The sequence below is a fragment of the Gekko japonicus genome, unplaced genomic scaffold (assembly GCF_001447785.1).
Source record: "Gekko japonicus isolate JY-2015 unplaced genomic scaffold, Gekko_japonicus_V1.1 scaffold78, whole genome shotgun sequence".
NCBI classification, from domain to species: Eukaryota; Metazoa; Chordata; class Lepidosauria; order Squamata; family Gekkonidae; genus Gekko; species Gekko japonicus.
In genome coordinates this window covers 1,242,878-1,262,713 of record NW_015165236.1, presented here as the reverse complement: position 1 = coordinate 1,262,713, position 19,836 = coordinate 1,242,878, and the positions used below count along the sequence as shown (strand labels likewise).

The 19,836-nt window shown below is 54.9% G+C and overlaps 1 protein-coding gene across 1 annotated transcript in view; it reads right to left on the bottom strand.

Annotated features, from left to right (window-relative positions):
* CLCN7 (chloride channel, voltage-sensitive 7) overlaps positions 1 to 19,836 on the bottom strand; it is a 36,984-nt gene that overhangs the window by 11,573 nt on the left and 5,575 nt on the right. The window contains exons 2-16 of the mRNA XM_015409906.1: positions 18,498 to 18,569; positions 18,278 to 18,349; positions 17,935 to 17,997; positions 17,199 to 17,331; positions 15,218 to 15,327; positions 12,866 to 12,946; positions 11,752 to 11,814; positions 11,046 to 11,129; positions 8,570 to 8,663; positions 6,020 to 6,084; positions 5,788 to 5,904; positions 5,469 to 5,523; positions 4,564 to 4,624; positions 1,110 to 1,248; positions 63 to 156 (exon numbers count right to left, since the gene is read on the bottom strand). Coding sequence (XP_015265392.1) covers positions 63 to 156; positions 1,110 to 1,248; positions 4,564 to 4,624; positions 5,469 to 5,523; positions 5,788 to 5,904; positions 6,020 to 6,084; positions 8,570 to 8,663; positions 11,046 to 11,129; positions 11,752 to 11,814; positions 12,866 to 12,946; positions 15,218 to 15,327; positions 17,199 to 17,331; positions 17,935 to 17,997; positions 18,278 to 18,349; positions 18,498 to 18,569 — 1,303 coding nt within the window. The remainder of the gene's footprint in view (positions 1 to 62; positions 157 to 1,109; positions 1,249 to 4,563; positions 4,625 to 5,468; positions 5,524 to 5,787; positions 5,905 to 6,019; positions 6,085 to 8,569; positions 8,664 to 11,045; positions 11,130 to 11,751; positions 11,815 to 12,865; positions 12,947 to 15,217; positions 15,328 to 17,198; positions 17,332 to 17,934; positions 17,998 to 18,277; positions 18,350 to 18,497; positions 18,570 to 19,836) is intronic.

Genomic DNA, 19,836 nt, shown 5'->3' with positions numbered 1-19,836 from the left:
GGGGGGAGATGCCTCTCTTGAGCCGCACAAACCCAGCCGTTGACACTTGGGAAGGGACTGACCTGGAGGGTCGTGGAAGAGGCTGACCACGCTCTTCTCAGGCGTGTTGAAGAAGGCCGTGGCCATCGAGTTGTATTCGCCGTCAGCACAGAACAGCTGGAGGGAAGAGAATAAGGGGGAGGGGAGGAATTAATCCGCAGGGGTAACAAAACTGGGGAGGGAGCGAGCAGCTTTTTGACAATGCCACACAAACTCCAACGCCCTCCACCCTTCCTAAAGCCGGGGGGGGGGGGAGAGGAGGCGGAAGAAGAGGAAGAGATTGGATTTATACCCCGCCCTTCACTCGGAGTCTCAGAGCGGCTTATAAACTCCTTTCCTTTCCCCTCCCCACAACAGACACCCTGTGAGGTAGGTGGGGCTGAGAGAGCTCTTGACAGGAACTGCCCTTAAGAGAACAGCTCTGAGGGAACTTGTGACTGACCCAAGGTCAGTCCAGCAGCTGCAAGTGGAGGAGGAGTAGGGAATCAAACCCGGTTCTCCCAGATTAGAGTTCACCGCTCTTAACCACTACACCAAACTGGCACAGTGGGAGGGCTTCTAGTGTCCTGGCCCCACTGCTGGACCTCCTGATGGCACCTGGTATTTTTGGCCACTGTGAGGTAGGTGGGACTGAGAGAGCTCTCTCGAGGACTACTCTTTCAAGAACAGCTGTGACAGAACTTGGGACTGACCGATCCCTTCCACTGGCAGGTCCCTCCAGCATCTAATAATAATCATTATCATATTGCATTGTGTGTAGTACAGCCAGGAGATCCTAACATTGTCTGGCAGCCTGAAGTCCTAGCTCTTTTAGTGTTGTGCACCACTAGGTGGCGAGCTAGACTTGTTTTTAGAGGCCGAGAGAGCTCTGGGAGAACTTGTGACTGGCCCAAGGCCACCCAGCTGGCTTCGTGTGGAGGAGGAGTGGGGAATCAAACCCAGTTCTCCAGATTAGAGTCCTGCCGCTCTTAACCATGACACCGCAGCTGGCTCTCCCCTCCCCAGGGACCACCAACGCACTTGGAGGAAGCTTCCCGCTATAGGTCGCCTGACTCCGCTTGCAGCCTCACCTGCAGGGGGTAGGTCACCCGGTTGCCTTGGAGGGGCTGGCAGTCTTGGGAGCTGTAGATCATCACGAACCCCACCGCCGCCGTCACGGCCCCCACCAGCATGGCCTCCAGGACCTGCAGGCAGGGGCGGTGGATGTACCTACGGAGCAAGAGCTGTCAACATTAGAACGCAAAGGGCTCGCTGGGCAGAGAAGAAGAAGAGCTGGTTTTTATACCCCACCCTTCACTCAGAGTCTCGGAGCAGCTTGCAATCACCTTCCTCTCCCCACAGCAGTGTCAGCTACGCTGCCATGGGGGTTGGGCAGCTCGGTCTGTGTCTGGTTAATGGCTACTGCCTTCCTTCCTGTGCTTGTTCTGCTTTGCGCCGAAATGCTTATCTATACAGATGTGCAGGAGGGAGTTGTACTGTCTGGGTTTCTCCTAGGTGCCGTGGGAGAGTGTCGGTTCTCCGCTTTAGCTACCTAACAGTCTCAAAGCTTTATCCCGTGCGCAGGAGGGTCCCTAACTGGCCAGTGGTCTGGGTGTGTGTGTGTGCATACGAATACCCTATATCCGATTATGCCCATGGGGCCGCTGCCATTCTTAACAGTGCCTGTGTTACTGCATCTATAGCTCTGCAATAAAAGTATTACCGTTCTTGAATCCGTGTACTTCGTTGTTGGCTGTGGGTTCTGACAAGCAGACACCCTGTGAGGTAGGTGGGGCTGAGATATAGATGGTGAGGGTCCATCTAGTCCCGCCTCCCGTCTCACACAGGGGCCAACCAGTTCCCAGGGCACAGAGACCGAGGCCTTCCCCTGAGAAGAACATCAGAAGAGCCCTGCTGGGTCAGACCAGTGAGGGTCCATCTAGCCCAGCATCCCGTCTCACACAGGCCCAGCCAGTTCCTCTGGAGGGCCAGCAACAGGGCAGAGAGGCCGAGGCCTTTTCCTGACAAGAACACCAGAAGAGCCCTGCTGGGTCAGACCAGGGAGGGTCCCTCCAGTCCAGCCTCCCGTCTCACACATGGGCCAGCCAGTTCCTCTGGAGGGCCAGCAACAGGGCATAGAGGCCGAGGCCTTCCTCTGAGAAGAACACCAGAAGAGCCCTGCTGGATTGGACCAGAGAGGGTCCATCCAGTCCAGCCTCCCATCTCACACAGGGGCCAACCAGTTCCCCTGGAGGGCCAGCAACAGGGCACAGAGCCTGAGGCCTTCCTCTGAGAAGAACCTCAGACGTCCATCTAGTCCAGCCTCCCATCTCACACAGTGGCCAACCAGTTCCTCTGGAGGGCCAACCACAGGGCAGAGAGGCTGAGGCCTTCCCCTGAGGAGAGCATCAGAAGAGCCCTGCTGGATCAGACCAGGGAGGGTCCATCTAGTCCAGCCTCCCGTCTCACACGGGGGCCAGCCAGTTCCTCTGGAGGGCCATCAACAGGGCAGAGAGGCTGAGGCCTTCCCCTGAGAAGAACATCAGAAGAGCCCTGCTGGATCAGACTAGGGAGGGTCCATCTAGTCCAGCATCCTGTCTGACACAGGGGCCAACTGGTTCCTCTGCAGGGCCAGCAACAGGGCACAGAGGCCGAGGCCTTCCTCTGAGAAGAACACCAGAAGAGCCCTGCTGGATCAGACCAGGGAGGGTCCCTCCAGTCCAGCCTCCCATCTCACACAGTGCCCAACCAGTTCCTCTGGAGGGCCAGCAACAGGGCACAGAGCCTGAGGCCTTCCTCTGAGAAGAACCTCAGACGTCCATCTAGTCCAGCCTCCCGTCTCACACAGTGGCCAACCAGTTCCTCTGGAGGGCCAACCACAGAGCAGAGAGGCCGAGGCTTTTCCCTTGTGTTGACTCTTGGCACTGGGATTCAGAGGTTGGCTGCCAGCCTCCTGCCTCACAGAGTGGCCAATCAATTGTTCTCAAGGGCCAAACAAAGAGGGCAGAGAGGCCGAGGCCTTCCCCTCATGTTGCCTCCTGGCTCTGGGATTCAGAGGCTTAGTGCCTCTGAACTGGAGGTTCCACTGTGGCAAGTAGCCACTGACAGACTTCTCCCCTCTGTGAGTCCGTCTAGTCTCCCCTTATCAAGAGAGGGCCCAGAGGGAAGGGGAAGGTCTCCTTCCCTGACCCTACAGACGATGTACTCAAGAGCACTGAGGAAAAGCCACCCAGAGCCCACTGGACAGAGAGTCTTCTGGGGCCCCCAGTGGCTGGCTCCCGAGCTAGCCCTGGAGGCCCAGATAAAAGGCATATAAACTTTGCCTCTTCCTAAGGGGTGGGGAGAACTCATCCTGCCCCACAGGCATCGGAATGGAACTGTCACCCAGCCCTCTGCACCCAGCACCATTCCAAAGAAGAGGAGATTGGATTTATACCCCGCCTTTCACTTGGAGTCTCAGAGGGCGTTACAATCTCCTTTCCCTTCCCCTCCCCACAACAGGCACCCTGTGAGGGAGGTGGGGCTGAGGGAGCTCTGACAGGAACGGCTCCTGAGAGAAAAGCTCTGAATGAACTTGTGACTGACCCAAGGTCACACCAGCAGCTGCATGTGGAGGAGTGGGGAATCAACCCCGGTTCTCCCAGATTAGAGTCCGCGCTCCTAACCACTTCACCAAACTGGCTCCCAAGAGACATTGAAACATTGCCCGAAAGCCAGTCAAATCCGACTCTAGGGTTGCAGTGCTCATCTCCGTTTCCAAGCTGAAGAGCCAGCGCTGTCTGAAGACGTTTCCGTGGTCATGACTAGATGCCGAGGCGCACGGAACGCTGTCACCTTCCCACCGAAGCGGTACCTATTTCTCTACTTGCAAGTTCTTGCTTTTGAACTGCTAGGTTGGCAGGAGCTGAGGCCAGAGATGGTAGCTCACTCCGTCACGCGGCACTCGGGTCTCGAACTGCTGAACTACCGACCTTCCAGCCTGCAGTTCAGCATCTTAACCACTGAGCCAGACTCCATTCTAACAGATACAATGCTCTATTTCCACGGACATTTCGCAGTTACACCTCTAGGAGTTGTAAGTCACAAAAGACCCTCCAGCTTATTGGGGTGGGAGATTCTGTCTGACTGATGACTTGAGTCTTTCTGTTCTCCCCCCCCCTCCATGGGCCTGGAGGCTCCCACGGGCACCCGCGGGCCTTCAAACGCAAGCCGCAGGCAGCAGCCTCTCCCCAGCCCTGGCTGCTTCCCAGTTAGGTGGTGGCCATGCAGCCCAGCTGTTCCGATGCTGTAACAGGAACCCGGCCGCAAGAGAAACCACTTGGGAGTCGGCAGAAGGCTGAACCGTTAGAAAGCGGAATCGCAGGCCTCTGGCAGAAGTGGAATTCCAGGCTGGATTACAAAAAAAAATGGCTTCAACAGCGACAAAGCTGGGTGGGGGGAGGGGGGGTTGAGCGCCAGCAGTTTGCAAACGGAACGTTTTTCGGGCTGAAGCGTAAGGATGGGGTTGCTTTCCCACCCTGCACAGCAGCAGTGCCCAGCGCTCACCTGATCCGGAACATGGTCAGCCAGTAGTTCAAGGCGTTGAACGTGGCGCCGAGAATCCCACCTGCAGCCGGGAGAGAGGAAAGAGCTGGGGAAAGGCGGGAATCGCAGCTCGCGTGCAAGGAGGGGAAAGACGGGCACAGGGCAGGCAGACCTGCTGGGGAACAGAGCCAGTCCCCCCCGAAACAAGGTCAGTTTGCAAGAGGAGGACACCGGAGTTTTAGTTGTGGGTCAGAAAACCCTCTTTCCCCACCTCCTTGGGGCATCTGCAGCCAGGAAGATCCACCCGTCACATTTTTATCCTCCCGCGCCTCCATTTTATCCTCACAACGACCCTGTGAGGTAGGCCAGGCCAAAAGAGAGCAACCGGCCCGAGCTCATTCGGAGAGGTTCAAGGCCAAGCGTGGGGATTCGAATCTCGGTCTCCCCTGACCCCAGCTTGATTGCGCTAACCATGACATCACAACTACACTGCCTGGATCCTTGAAAATGCAGAAACCCACACTTCTGCCCTGGGCATCCAGCGTCACGCCCCGATCTCCGCAACAGGACGGGCCAGAGCCAGAGCCAGCGAGGACTGGGTTTCCTTGGAATTAGACTCTGTGCGGAAGAGCAGCCAGCAGTATCGAGAACGAACACAGCAAGGAGACTTTCTTTCCCACCCTGGGAAAAGGACGATGATGAAGCTGCAGGCACAGAACTATTTCTGCTGGCCACGGCCGCCCAGTCGTACCCGTCTCCCATGTCCAGCTCGTGATAGTTTCACCCCTCCCATGGCCAGGGGAGCCCCCGCCCCCTTTTAAGCTTCCAAGGACCCCCAGAGGCTCAGAGCAGAGTTCAGAATGGGATCAAGACTCACGCAGAGACATCCACAATCATTCCGTTCTAAAAGGCTGCGGGGTTCTTACCCACCACTCCCATGAATATGAAGATCGGGATTTCTTGGATGGTGTACCCCATCTTCTGTTAAAGAGGAAGGAAGGAAGGAAGGAAGGAAGGAAGGAAGGAAGGAAGGAAGGAAGGAAGGAAAAGAGAGAGAGATGTGAGTTCCATGGGCCAGGACACCGATCCTGCCAAAGGCGATGGGGCCACCATTGCATCCCCCGGCCCTCAGCTACAGCTCCTCCCGGCAGCCACTGGATCCCTCTGCCCCACTCTCAGAGGAGGGTGGGGAGGAGGGTGGTTTCCCCACTTCCCAGATGAAACTTACAAAGGTGCAGGTTTTACCTCGGTATCAAAGCGGCCGAAATTGATGAGCCCCGGACTGGACAGGTCCCACGGGTTGCCGTGGTAGATGCTCAGGATGGAATTCAAGGTGAAGGTCGAGATCATGGAGGCGAAGAACTGCAGGGAGAGACGCGGGACAGAGCGTTCACGGCCCGGGACGGCCGGTGGGGGGCTCGCGCCTGGCTCCCCAGCCCCCCACGGAAGGACCCGGCAATCGGTCGGTCGGACTCACAATCCTCCAGGTCAGGAACTGGTTCCAAAAGGAGGCGCCTTCCTCCAAGCTGAACAACACGCCGCCTGGCCAAGGGAAAGAAGGGAGAGTGAGGCAGTGCCCGGATCCCTCGAGGTACACGTGCCCAGCTTCCCGAGTCCCCTACAGCTGGCTTTGCGCCATCAGGGCAGGAGGGCCTGCAGCTGCAGCCGGGGGGCCCAGGAACGGACCACTCTGCTCCAAGTCTTGGGAGACCCACTTGCCGCAAAAGGCTTCCCTCCGAGACCACAAAGATATCCGGGGCCTTCTCAGCCCTGGCGCTCCAGCCTGGCGGAACTATCGGCCGAATGACACCCGTGCCCTGCCTGATCTATCACAGTTCCGCAGGGCATGCAAGGCAAAGATGTTCCGCCAGGCCTTCGGTGGAGGCCAGCGACAGTTTTTCCTACATCTGCCCGGGACTTCCGCCAGGCCTTCGGTGGAGGGCAGCGACAGTTTTTCCTACATCTGCCCGGGGCCCCCCCCCCCCCCAAAAAAAAACTGAATGCTAGACAGGCCATCTGTTATTGGAATGTTTAAAATGTATGTTTGTTGTTTTAATATTGTATGTTTATGGTTTTGATTTGTTTCATAACTGCATGGAACTATCTTGTTGTAAACCACCCTGAGCCAGAAGAAGATGAAGATGAAGAAGAAGAAGAAGAAGAAGATGATGATGATGATGATGATGATGATGAAGAAGAGGAGGAGGAGATTGGATTTATCCCCCGCCCTTCACTCAGAGTCTCAGAGCGGCTTACAATCTCCTTTCCCTTCCCCTCCCCACAACAGGCACCCTGTGAGGCAGGTGGGGGCTGAGAGAGCTCCTTCAAGAACTGCCCGTGAGAGAACAGCTCTGAGGGAACTATGGCTGGCCCAAGGTCATCCAGCAACTGCTTGTGGAGGAGTGGGGAATCAAACCTGGTTCTCCCAGATTAGAGTTCATGCACTTAACCACTGCAGCAAACTGGCGTAAGCGGGGAAGGGCAGTTAAGAAATCCAATGAAATAAACAAACACAAACAAAACAAGACGCTGTGGCCAAGTGTCTGCAATGCCGCTCACACCAGGGCTTGCAGAACAAACTCCCGCCGGGCATTTGAGTGGCAGGCAGGCATCTTTGACAGGAGACAAAGACTGGGAGGGGGGGGTGTTATTTTATTCTGGTTTAATTGGAAACGTTTTTGAAGTATTACTGTAAGCTGCCTTGAACCTCAAGGAAAGACGGGGTATAAATGTTTTCATGAAGAAAGAGGCCAATTCTGATGCCACCTCATCTGGGCAGCCGCCAGACTGGCGCACACAAGAACCAACCTTTACTTTCTGAGCATTCCAGGGCGGCCAAGCAGAGGGGGCATGCCCTGACCTGATAGCCCCAAAGTGCTAATCGGAGGCTTATCTGCTCTGTTTACCTTCTGACAGCACATAGAGGAATGTAAGAAACTTTCCCCTTCCTTGACAAGCTAAGGGTGAATGATTTTATCTTGTTTTGTGATATTTATATTGCCTGAAAAGTTAAAGATCCCTTCTACATACATACATACATACATTCTGCAAACTAAACACCCAGTCTAAGACAGAAACTCCGTCATGGACAGAGTTTCTGCAAACATTCTGCAAACCCTAACCCAGTGTAAGACAGGAACTCCGTCACGGGTTGTGCTTCCCCAGCCCAATTTGAGAAAGCACTCGGCACAGTCCCGTAGAGTAGAATCCAGGCTAACAACTTTATTAATAAAGGAGGGGAAAATACAGGCACAACAAGGTTTTGAATCCTCGAGTACCCACAGCTCTTCCCTAAGGTTACAATAGAAGACATCGGGTTTTAAACCCACTATGACGCTTTGCAAATAAATCAGAATTATTGGTTCCATCAAACTTTGTCATATATCCGTCACACCATTCTGATTGGGCCCGAACCTCTGGGTTGCATTTTTACAGGCAAAAATGCACCCCCTACAGCTAAACAATAGGCCTTCTTCTCTTCAGGCTGTGAAGTTCCAAAAAGTATCTAATGTAACAGATACGGGTACATCATGCAGTATGTTCTCCATCTAACGCAAGTGAGCTGACACCAGGAACATGCGCAGTCACAGCTAGCCATCACGAGCAAGGTCATCAGCAATCAGTTGCTGCCTGCTAGCATTTAGCATTTCCCCCGGAATGCATTTAAGCATTGAACCAAAGTGAATACCTGAATATATATTCATGATTGATTTCTATCTCTGTAATTAGAATCATCAATGGCACTTAACATATCTGTATGTCTGTGTATGTCACAGGTGCTAGCTGAGTCCACTAAGGTTAGTCTACTAAGGCAGACAGAGTGCTGAGTGCATAACAGTGTCACATATAGACTGTGCGTACAACACCAGTAATGCTTGAAAAGAGCTAGGGAGGAGAGAGTGCGGCCAGAGACCCAAGGGCCCTTCCTGGTCTTTGCCCCCCATGCCTTCTGGGGAGGTAACAGTGGGGCAGCTCCGCTGAGAGAGGCCCAGTCCGGAAGAGGCAGAAAACGGGGGAATGCTTTTACCAACGGGGGCTCCAAAGGCAGCCGAGACGCCCGCCGCAGCTCCGGCCGAGACGAAGTCCCTCTTCTCCGTGTCCCTCCGGAAGTACTCGAAGATCTGAAAAAGCAAGCCAAGCCCCGATCGGATGGGTTTGCTTGGAGGGATTTTTATCTGCCCCCAACTGAGAACGACACTCGGTGCAGCTCGAAAAGAGAAATACTTAATGCCGCATTCAGATCACACACATCAAAGAGCAACAAAGCAAATTCTGAAATGCCGCACAGCCGTAAAACGCAGCCATAAAACAGGAGCGCTCAATCGTCGGAGTCAATAAAAGGTGGCGCGGAGAGAGAGGACGAGTCGAAGCTGGATCCAGACAGGAGAGGGGAGATAACACCGGTCAGGAAGGCTGATGCTTTGGAAGGATTAGATCATGTTTGTTCCAGATAGTGGGGACTGCAGTGTTCCCTCTAAGATGAGTTAGTGTGAGTCAGCTCACAGTTTTTTAGCCTCCAGCCCACACATTTTTGTCTCAGCTCAGGAAGGATGTGGCTCCAGAGCAAACTAATTCATGCAGCAGCCAAATCGCTCGCTCACAGCTTTAATGTCAGTAGTTCACAAAGTAGGATTTTTGCTCACGAGACTCCACAGCTTAGAGGGAGCAGTGCAGCCAGTGTTCCCTCTAAGATGAGTTAGTGTGAGCTGGCTCACAGTTTTTTAGCCTCCAGCCCACCCACTTTTTGTCTCAGCTCAGGAAGGATGTGGCTCCAGAGCAGACTGATTTATGCAGCAGCCAAATCGCTTGCTTAAATGCCAGCAGCTCACAAAGTAGAATTGTTGCTCACAAGACCCCACCGCTTAGAGGGCGCATTGATGGGGAGTTGATGTTTGCAGAGCAGGGGAAGAACTTAGGGGGCTTACGGACCCAGCCTTGCCTTCGGGAAGCCAGGTTGGCGCAGGGGCTAAGAACCAATGCTGCCTCTAAGCTGTGGAGTCTCGTGAGCAAAAATTCCACTTTGCAAACTACTGGCATTAAAAGTTGTGAGCGAGCGATTTGTCCACTGCATGACTTAGTTTGCTCTGGAGCCACCTCCTTCCTGAGCCGAGACTAAATTGTGTGAGCCGGAGGCTAAAAAACAGTGAGCTGGCTCACAATGACTCGGCTTAGAGGGAATACTTGCTAAGACCGCCTTCTATCATCTGCCTCCAGCTTGCCAGCTCTCTCCTCTCCTAGACTCTGACGATCCAGCCATGCTAACACCCACACTTGGTCAACTTGCAGTTACAACATTAGTGTAACGCGCTCCCTGAAGAAGCAAGGGGAACCCTGTCTCTAGAAGGCTTCAGGAGACGCTGCAAAGCTACGTTACCTGCTAGGGCTCTTAACGGGGTGTAGCCTACAGATTAGGGGGTGGGGAGGGGTTAGTTACTCGGGGGTTTAGTTTATTCTGCATGTTTTGTAAGCCACTTTGAGCAGGATATAAGTATTTCAATTAATAAACGGAACAGCAAACACAGACCCGTTGGAAATATCCGTGTCAAAGGATTATGACCCTTGAGGTATCGATGCCACCCTGACTCCCCTACATTACAGAAAAAGCTGCCCGATAACCAGTCAGAACATCGGTCCATCAAGCCCAGTCTTGTCTACTCAGACTGGCAGGGGCTCTCTCCAGGGTCTCAGGCGGAGGTCTTTCCCATCACCTCCTACCTGGCCCTTTTAACTGGAGATGCCTCTGGGGATTGAACTTGGGACCTTATGCATGCCAAGCAGAGGCTCTGCCACTGAGCCACGGCCCCTCTCTACAGCTCTCGAGGGTCTCAGGCGGAGGTCTTTCCCATCACCTCCTGCCTGGTCCTTTCTAACCAGAGATGCTGCCAGGGATTGAACCTGGGACCTTCTGCATGCCAAGTAGAGGCTCTACCACTGAGCCACAGCCCCTCTTTGCAGCTCTCCAGGGTCTCAGGCGGAGGTCTTTCCCATCCCCTCCTACCTAGCCCTTTTAACTGGAGATGCTGGGGATTGAACCTGGGACCTCCTGCATGCCAAGCAGTTGCTCTTCCACTGAGCCACAGCCCCTCTCTGCAGCTCTCCAGGGTCTCAGGCGGAGGTCTTTCCCATCCCCTCCTACCTGGCCCTTTTAACTGGAGATGCTGGGGATTGAACCTGGGACCTTCTGCATGCCAAGCAGAGGCTCTGCCACTGTGCCCCGGCCCCTCTTGACAGCTCTCTAGGGTCTCAGGCGGAGGTCTTTCCCATCCCCTCCTGCCTGGCCCTTTTAACTGGAGATGCTTCCGGGGACTGAACCTGGGACCTTCTGCGTGCCAAGCAGAGGCTCTGCCACTGAGCCACGGCCCCTCCCCTACGTTCTCTTTGAAAGAACCCAAGCCATGCTGCAAGTAGGATACTGCCCGAACAAGAATCAGCACGGGCTGTGTGAGTCGTCCCACCCTCGTTCGTCATGCCAAGCGCAGGCCAGGGAATAGGAAGCCACTCACCTTGAAGTCTCTCTTTAAGGAAGTTGACCTTCCCTGAGAAATACCAGCCGCGATGACCGCCCCGGAGTGAATCATGGGGCCTTCCTAAAAAGAAGAGAATTAGAATTTAGAGCCGTGGTTCCACCACCACCACGGTGCCGGGCGCCCGCCACGTCTTTTTAGAAAGTGGACGGGGCCGACTGAGGCTTTTGCCTAGCGGGGATTCGGATTGGCTGCGCAGATTTTTAAAAAACATTCCTTCAGCAGCAACTGCCACCGTGCCACAAGGACCCTCAGTGTGTGAGTGAAGGTAAGCCATGGCAGCCATTTTGTGGCTGGCTCCGCCTTCTTTGGCAGCCATTTTGTGGCTGCGCCCACCACGCTATGTCAGAACTCCAAAGGGGCCCCCTGCAGGCTCAAAAACATTGGGGACCCCTGATTTAGAGGAAGGCAGATGCCGTCTTTTGGAGCCACAAGTCACTTGGGGGACGAACACGTGAAGCTGCCTTCCAGGGAGTCCGCGACAGGATCCAGGACTGGCATAAATATATTCCTACCCAGGGCGGGTGAAGCAACTTTCTACCCCAGAACCCAGCTGGGAAGGTTGAGGGGTAACTCTGAGGGACTTTGAGCAGCTGCATGCTGGGAAACTCCATGCACAGCTGCTGGGAAAGATTGGGAAGCGAAGCCGGAAGCTGACGGGGTTTCCCTCGCTGGTCCTCCTCACCTTTCCGACGGCGAGGCCTCCGACCACCGAGAGGATCACGCCACAGACTTTGACCACCAGCGTCTGCAAGAGAAGCCACACCCAGGAGAACCCCTCACCATCTAGCCGGGGGGGGGGGGGGGGAGATCAGGCACAGCCCTGGCCTAACCAAAGGAGAGCGTCCGCCATCTGCCCTTATTCTAGCATTTCCGTCCCAAACAAACGTACACTCCAATGTCAAGGGAAGCAGGCCCAAGTAAACCATTTCATTTTATTGACTTCTTTTATACCCTGCCTTTTCTTCCCAACGGGAACCCAAAGAGCCAGTGTGGTATAGCGGTTAATCTGGAAGAACCAGGTTTGATTCCCCACTCCTCTACATGCAGCCAGCTGGCCTTGGGCCAGTCACAGTTCTCTCAGAGCTGTCCTTGAAAGGGCAGTTTCTGTCAGAGCTCTTTCAGCCCCACCTACCTCAGGGTGTCTGTTGTAGGGAGGGGAAGGGAAAGGAGATTGTAAGCCGCTCTGAGACTCCTTCGGGTAGTGAAGGGTGGGGTGTAAATCCAATCTCCTCCTCCCTCCCTCCCTCAAACCCGGTTCTCCCAGATTAGAGTCCGCACACTTAAACACCACACCAAACTGGCTCAAATCTGGAAGAACCGGGTTTGATTCCTCACTCCTCCACATGCAGCCAGCTGGGTGACCTTGGGCCAGTCACAAGTTCTCTCAAGAGCCGTTCTCTCAGAGCCCTCTCAGGGAAAGGGAATGTAGACTCCTTTGGAGAGTGAAGGGTGCGGGATAAATTCAATCTCTTCTCTTCTTCTTCTACATTGTCTTCCTCTCCTCAGCCTTACCCTCACAACAACCCTGTGAGGTGCATTGGGCTGACCGCACGTGCCTGGCCCAAGGTTATCCAGGAAGCTTCCACGGCAGAATGAAGATTTGAATCTGCTGCTTCCAGGTCCGCGTCTGACCACTCTGACCACACTGGCTCTCAGCTGCTCCCTTCTGTCAGTGTTTGGGAACCAGCACTAGGAGGGGGAAGAGAGCCTGCTGGGCCGCAGGAGAGTCCCCCGGGGGGGCCACGGGGCAGCCTCCACAGTGCAACCTCCCCCCCACCCCCCGCACAGCCTCTTACCTTCAAGCGGACCACGTGGGGGATCTTCACACCGTTGAGATAGCACTTGATCTGGGGGATGCCACTGCCAGCAGCCACCGGCTACAAACACAGAGGAAATGTACCTTAACGCACATGACGCTGCTTTCTACCCAATCAGACCATCGGTTCGTGACGGACAGTATTGTCTACTCAGACTGGCAGCAGCTCTCCAGGGTCTCAGGTGGAGGTCTCTCCCATCCCCTCCTGCCTGGTCCTTTTTAACTGGAGATGCCTCTGGGGACTGAGCCTGGGGCCTCCTGCATGCCAAGCAGAGACTCTTCCACTGAGCCATGGCCCCTCTTGACAGCTCTCCAGGGTCTCAGGTGGAGGTCTCTCCCATCCCCTCCTGCCTGGTCCTTTTTAACTGGAGATGCCTCTGGGGACTGAGCCTGGGGCCTCCTGCATGCCAAGCAGAGACTCTTCCACTGAGCCATGGCCCCTCTTGACAGCTCTCCAGGGTCTCAGGTGGAGGTCTCTCCCATCCCCTCCTGCCTGGTCCTTTTTAACTGGAGATGCCTCTGGGGACTGAGCCTGGGGCCTCCTGCATGCCAAGCAGAGACTCTTCCACTGAGCCATGGCCCCTCTTGACAGCTCTCCAGGGTCTCAGGTGGAGGTCTCTCCCATCCCCTCCTGCCTGGTCCTTTTTAACTGGAGATGCCTCTGGGGACTGAGCCTGGGGCCTCCTGCATGCCAAGCAGAGACTCTTCCACTGAGCCATGGCCCCTCTTGACAGCTCTCCAGGGTCTCAGGTGGAGGTCTCTCCCATCCCCTCCTGCCTGGTCCTTTTTAACTGGAGATGCCTCTGGGGACTGAGCCTGGGGCCTCCTGCATGCCAAGCAGAGACTCTTCCACTGAGCCATGGCCCCTCTTGACAGCTCTCCAGGGTCTCAGGTGGAGGTCTCTCCCATCCCCTCCTGCCTGGTCCTTTTTAACTGGAGATGCCTCTGGGGACTGAGCCTGGGGCCTCCTGCATGCCAAGCAGAGACTCTTCCACTGAGCCATGGCCCCTCTTGACAGCTCTCCAGGGTCTCAGGTGGAGGTCTCTCCCATCCCCTCCTGCCTGGTCCTTTTTAACTGGAGATGCCTCTGGGGACTGAGCCTGGGGCCTCCTGCATGCCAAGCAGAGACTCTTCCACTGAGCCATGGCCCCTCTTGACAGCTCTCCAGGGTCTCAGGTGGAGGTCTCTCCCATCCCCTCCTGCCTGGTCCTTTTTAACTGGAGATGCCTCTGGGGACTGAGCCTGGGGCCTCCTGCATGCCAAGCAGAGGCTCTACCACTGAGCCACAGCCCCACCCACTAGGCACAAGGCTGCCATTCAGTTGGTGCAGTAGCTGGACACCCCACCCCTCCCTCCCAGGAAGAGAAACAGCACGGCTATTAAGACAGGCAATGGGCCAGTTCTGGGGTTATTTTGGAAATATTTATAAACTGCCTCTCCTTTCAGAGCCTTCAAAGAGGGTTTCCAGTCACGAGAAAGATAAAAACACAAAGCTATGACGTGCAACACTAAATATATAACGAAGGGTAAAATGGAAACAACCCCAGGATAGCTACGAAGGAGCCAATAAAAACCAAACCAACAGGAGTGTTTCCTTCGAAGCTACTGGGAGCCCAAAAAGTTTTTGCCAGGTCCAGGGAAGGCAACGGGCAGAGGAAAATGGGGGAGAAAATGCCAAAGCCGAGCAGCAAAGAGCCCCACGTGGAGAAGGGTCTGCACAGCCCCACGTACAAGGTGGGGAGCGGTGGCGCAGAGGATTTATCCTCTGGTTAACATCTGAACTGAACAGAGCTGCTGTCAGTTCTAGCCTGCGCTGGTGTGAGCTACCAGCCTTGTCCCCAGCTCGCCGTTCACCCAGCGGTTCGAAAGCTTCGGCGAGTAGATAAAATGGGTACCACTCCTTAGAGAGGGTGGGCACACTAAACCCCCGTGGGGGAGGTGTTAGCCGGCGAAACGGAAGCCTGGAAAAAAGACATCTTCCTGTGATGAGCCAATCCAGCCAGGCGGTGGCAGTGCAGTGCTACGACTCAAAAAGCAGTCCTGGAAGAACTGACGTCATCTAGCCACGCCGAAAAAGTGAATGCCGTCTGGAACACGCCTGAAGCTTACAGCTGAACAAAATCCCCGTCGGCTGCAAAAGTGTGCGATTTAAAGAATTATATGTTGTCCTCCCTTACCCCCTATGAATCATTGTTAGTCCCTTGTGAAAACTTGTGTAACTGTAAATCGCTCAGAGCCAGCAGCTCTGCAGGACGAGCGATCAATAAATCGAAAGGTATAAAGGCATACGAGCCAAGCCTGCAGGACGAGGTGCAGACACTGGAGGCCTCACCTCCACGAAGGCCACGATCGTGGAGCCCACCATCACGACGGCAGCGTTGAGGGCGGCCCAGAGAAGCAACGAGAAAGACAGGCCTCCGGTCTCCGTGAACTTGTCGATATCTGAAGAAGGGTGTGTGCGTTAAAGAACCTAGCAAGAGGGGTGTCAGCTAGCGGCCGTGCTTTCTTTGTTTTCTTTCATCCCCGACCTTTCCGCATGCGCACTTGCTTGCTTTGCATAGCTACCGTGGGTAACATAAGTGAGGCGCTCTTTCCCCCCGTGCGAACTGGCTCAGCCAGACAGCGCTATCAGTGTAACCTTAAAGTGCAGGGAGGGCTTGCATTCCACTATCACTATCAGTGTGAATACTTCGGCTCTCAGGGGGGGTGGGGAAAGTCTCCCGTTTATGATGTAATGTCCCGCCGGGAGAATTCCCATTCGCGTGCTTGGGTTTCATCTGCTTAGCTAGATGAGGCATCAGAGTATATGTATCGAGTCCCTTGCACTGATCGTCATTCCTGACAATGTACCTGTTCCACTTGGCAACAGAACAGTATTCCAATGAAGCATAACTTTTCCTGAAGAGTGTGTTTGGACCTGCGTGCTGTTGACCCTGACAAGGGGCTTTGGTTCAATCCTCCATCTGGGTAGAGGGGCTCTGACCCACGGAGGAACATCAGCTATGTCAGACGGACCCTCCTCACGCTGTCTCATATACTCTTTGCACAAAGCTCGGGGAGAGGCCGGAGCAGTCAGACTACGGTATTCTAAGACGTTACAACCCAAACCCCCAGCTACGACCAAGCAATGATATAGCATTTCAGTTCCTTTCTCCTTACACACCGGGCTTCCGACTGCCCCTCTGAGCAATTTTTCCAACCATTCCCCTTTATTTGATTCATTGCTTACTCAGTGATCTTGGGTCAGCCACATAAAGTGTTCCCTCTAAGCTGAGTTAGCGTGAGCTAGCTCACAGTTTTTTAGCCTCCAGCTCACACATTTTTGTCCTAGCTCAGGAAGGGATGGCTCCAGAGCAAACTAATTTCTGCAGGAGCCACATTGCTCGCTCACAACTTTAATGCCAGGAGCTCACAAAGTAGAACTTTTGCTCACAGGACTCCACAGCTTAGAGAGAGCATTGGTCACACACGCTCGGCCTAACGTACCTCGCAGGGTTGCCGTGAGGATAAAACGGAGGAAGAAGAAGAGATTGGATTCATACCCCGCCCTTCAGTATCCAAAGGAGTCTCAGAGCAGCTTACAATCTCCTTCCCCTTCCCCTCCCCACAATAGACGCCCTGTGAGGTAGGTGGGGCTGAGAGAGCTCTTTCAAGAACTGACCTTGACAGGACAGCTCCGAAAGAACTTGTGACTGACCCAAGGCAACACCAGCAGCTGCATGTGGAGGAGTGGGGACTCCAACCCGGTTCTCCCAGATTAGAGTCCGCGCTCCTAACCACTACACCAAACTGGCTCTCCAGGATATTGTAAGTCACACCCCCAAGGCCCCCGTCAGCCCATCCTCGGGCAGGATCAACCTGAAACTATCCATAACAAAAGGGTGAGCAGGGGTTTCCAACACCTCAAGGACTGGATCTGCTCTCAACCTAGCCTCCGCGTCAGAACAGAGGAGAGAAATCTTTATCAGCAGAAAACCTTGCCAAAGCAATATTGCTCAGGGCCAAATGAACAACACTGGTTGGACTGGTGATATCAAGCCCTGAAACCTCTTTGAAACACGGAGCCAGGTGAGATTCAGTCGATGTGACGGTGGCAGAGGGAAGATGTCTCCTTCGCTGCCTTCGCTGCCACCTCAGAGGCCTGCCAGATGGGGCTCACACTGTGCGCTCCGTCAGACTGAATATCTGGGTCTTCCTGGTACTAGTTCGACATTCTTAACCACTGGCTCTACTTGGTCCTGTCTGACTTTTCCTTTCAGAGAAGCTTTCTCCTACTACTTTGCAGTTCCACAACCAGCGCCGCCAAAGGATACTTCCCTTCACCACTTTGTACTTCAGCCCCGCCAGGCGTTCCACTAGGATGTCGATGAAGCAGGCGACGAGGCCGGTAAAAATCCCAATCAGAGCGCAGATGACCCAGCGCCGGATCTCCACCGTCCGGAAGGCCTGTGGGGCAACAGTCACACTCAGCAGGCTGCGGGCCTCCTTCTAACCATCCATTCAGCAAGCCTTTACGATGGCCCCGAGGAACGGGAAAAACCCACGGTTTGACAAGAGGCCAACGTTGCGCCCAGCGAGGGGAGCCTTGGGGTCCAACATTCCGCCCAGCGAGGGGAGCCTCGGGGGCCAACGTTCCGCCCAGCGAGGGGAGCCTCGGGGGCCAACGTTCCGCCCAGCGAGGAGAACCTCGAGGTCCATTTTTTAAAAAAAAAACGAGTGAGAAAACTTTTATGCCACAGAGTTGCAAAGCTCTGCTTGAAAGGGTGCGGGGAAGGAGGCTCTGGAGTCGGAAACGGGGTTGGGGGGCTGACGGACTGCAAGGGGCTGAGGGCAGCCCGTCAGTGCCCACCGAAATGGCTGGTAAAAGTGGCAAAACCAGAAACAGTCAAAGTGATGGAGGAGATGCAAGCTGGATGGATCCTGTACCCTTCATTGCGCGGTGTTTAGATTGCCAGGGCCTTGCCAGAGGCCTCTCGGAGCGGCCAAAGGCCCTGTGGGGTCACATTCTGCCCTCCCCGCGCCCTCCCAGATTTTTCAGGCTAGACTCACCGTGTGGTTCCTCCTCTCCTCTTCCAGGAAGAGCTGGTTCTCACAATTGTCGTAGTCCAAGCTCTGCAATTGACACCGGGGGGGGGGGCGGGGGGGAGAGAAAGGGCTTGAATGAAATCAGGAAGTGAAATAGAAAAGCCGTCGTTGGCGAAGCAAGAGTCCACGTTTGCCCAGGAAGCCACAAGATACGTTCCCCAAGATTGCACCACCCTGTGGTATCATCGTGAGCCCAGTTCTGCCAGGGAGTTTCCCACATGCAGCAACGGCCTCCGATTCTCGACCCTGCAAAACCGTATACATGCCGCGTCTCTGACCGGAAAGACAGCTACGGCAGGCTTCTCACCTCGTACTTGAGGGACAGGAGCTTCTCACTGTGAGGGATCTCGTGGGGGAGGGAGCAGGGGGCATCCATTTCCTGTGGGACACGAGAACACGTCCCTTGCAATCCTCGTCCAAACCGTTTGGACTTCCAGGGCCAGTGGTCCGCCCCTGGCACTAATGGACCGCCACCCGGGAAAGCCGTTCTCCCCCCTTCTGCCCCAAGGCCTTCATGGCTCACTCACCAGTTCGGAGTCTTCATCAAGGTAGACATCGCTCAAATGTCCAAGGCGAGAGGCAGACGAAGACGGAGTGAGCTGAGAAGGCAAGAAGCACCAGGCCGTTAAAGGAGCAGCCAACCCTGTCTCTCCATGGGAAGCGGGTCAGCCCAGCAGCAGGGGACCTTCAGAGAGAGCTGGGGCATTGCAGCCGCTAGCGGAAGAAAGTACACCCCCTTCCCGTCCATCCGTTCGTCCTGCAAGGGGCCCGTGGAGTTCCATCTAAGCAGCGCTAGGGGGTGGAGGATGGGTGCACCTCCTTCTGGGGCTCACAGAATTGGACCCCCTGGTCCAATCTTTTTGAAACTTGGGGGGGGGTTTGAGGAGAGGCACCAGCAGCTATGCTGCAAATTTGGTGCTTCTACCTCAAAAAGCAGCCCCCCCAGACCCCAGATACCCCTGGTTCTTCATTACAGCCTCTGGGGCCCATGGACTGTAATGGTCCCCATAGGCTACAATGGAGCCAGGGGGAATATATATTTTGAACAGCCCTATTGTGCTTTTCAGTATGATTTGTAAGCTGCCTTGAGTCACAAGGAAAAGTGGGATATAACTATTTGAATAAATATGGCCCCGGTCACACGGGCTGGAAAATGCGGGGGGGAAGCGTGGCTGTTTGCCCCGGGGCAAACTAACGCGACTGCGCAATCAGATGTCCGGTCGAGGTCCCCTCAAGGTCCCGTGGCTAGGGGGGAGGTGCCGATCACATGACAGGCAAAGAAGCGGGGCGGCGCAGCAAACGGGGTTGTTGGGTTTTTAAAACTTTTTTAAACTGAAGTGTGCGCATGCTCCGTTGGGTGCTTGTGCGCATCCGTGGAGACTTGGGGGGGGGGAATGACCTGTTTGCAAGGGGACATGGGCAGACACCGGATGCCACCGGAAACGCGATCAGACGCCCGCCCTTGCCCCGCAGTTTCCGGAAACTAGTACCTTGGAGGTACTACTTTTTTGCCCCGGATCTTCGGCGGGAAGCCTCAGGTGAGCCACGGGAGCTCTACGCTTCCCAGATGTGTCAGTGTGATCGCACCCGGAGAATCCGCCTATCTTCCGTCTCTGTAGTGTGGCTAATGCTCCGTGTGACCGCAGCCTAAGTCGTTTGGGCAGATCGAGAACATTTAAGCAACTTCCTCTTTGTTAGGAGAGGCAGGGTTCTGACAGTGATTGTTCCTCCTCTGTTATACTTGACCTGCGATACTGGTTCTCGTATTGCACTAAAAAAACAACAAAGTAGACTGCAAGAGTCGTCCGTCCCCGTTCCCCCCCCCCCCCCCCCCCACGTGGGGGGGGGTTTTTTTTCTGACCGCGG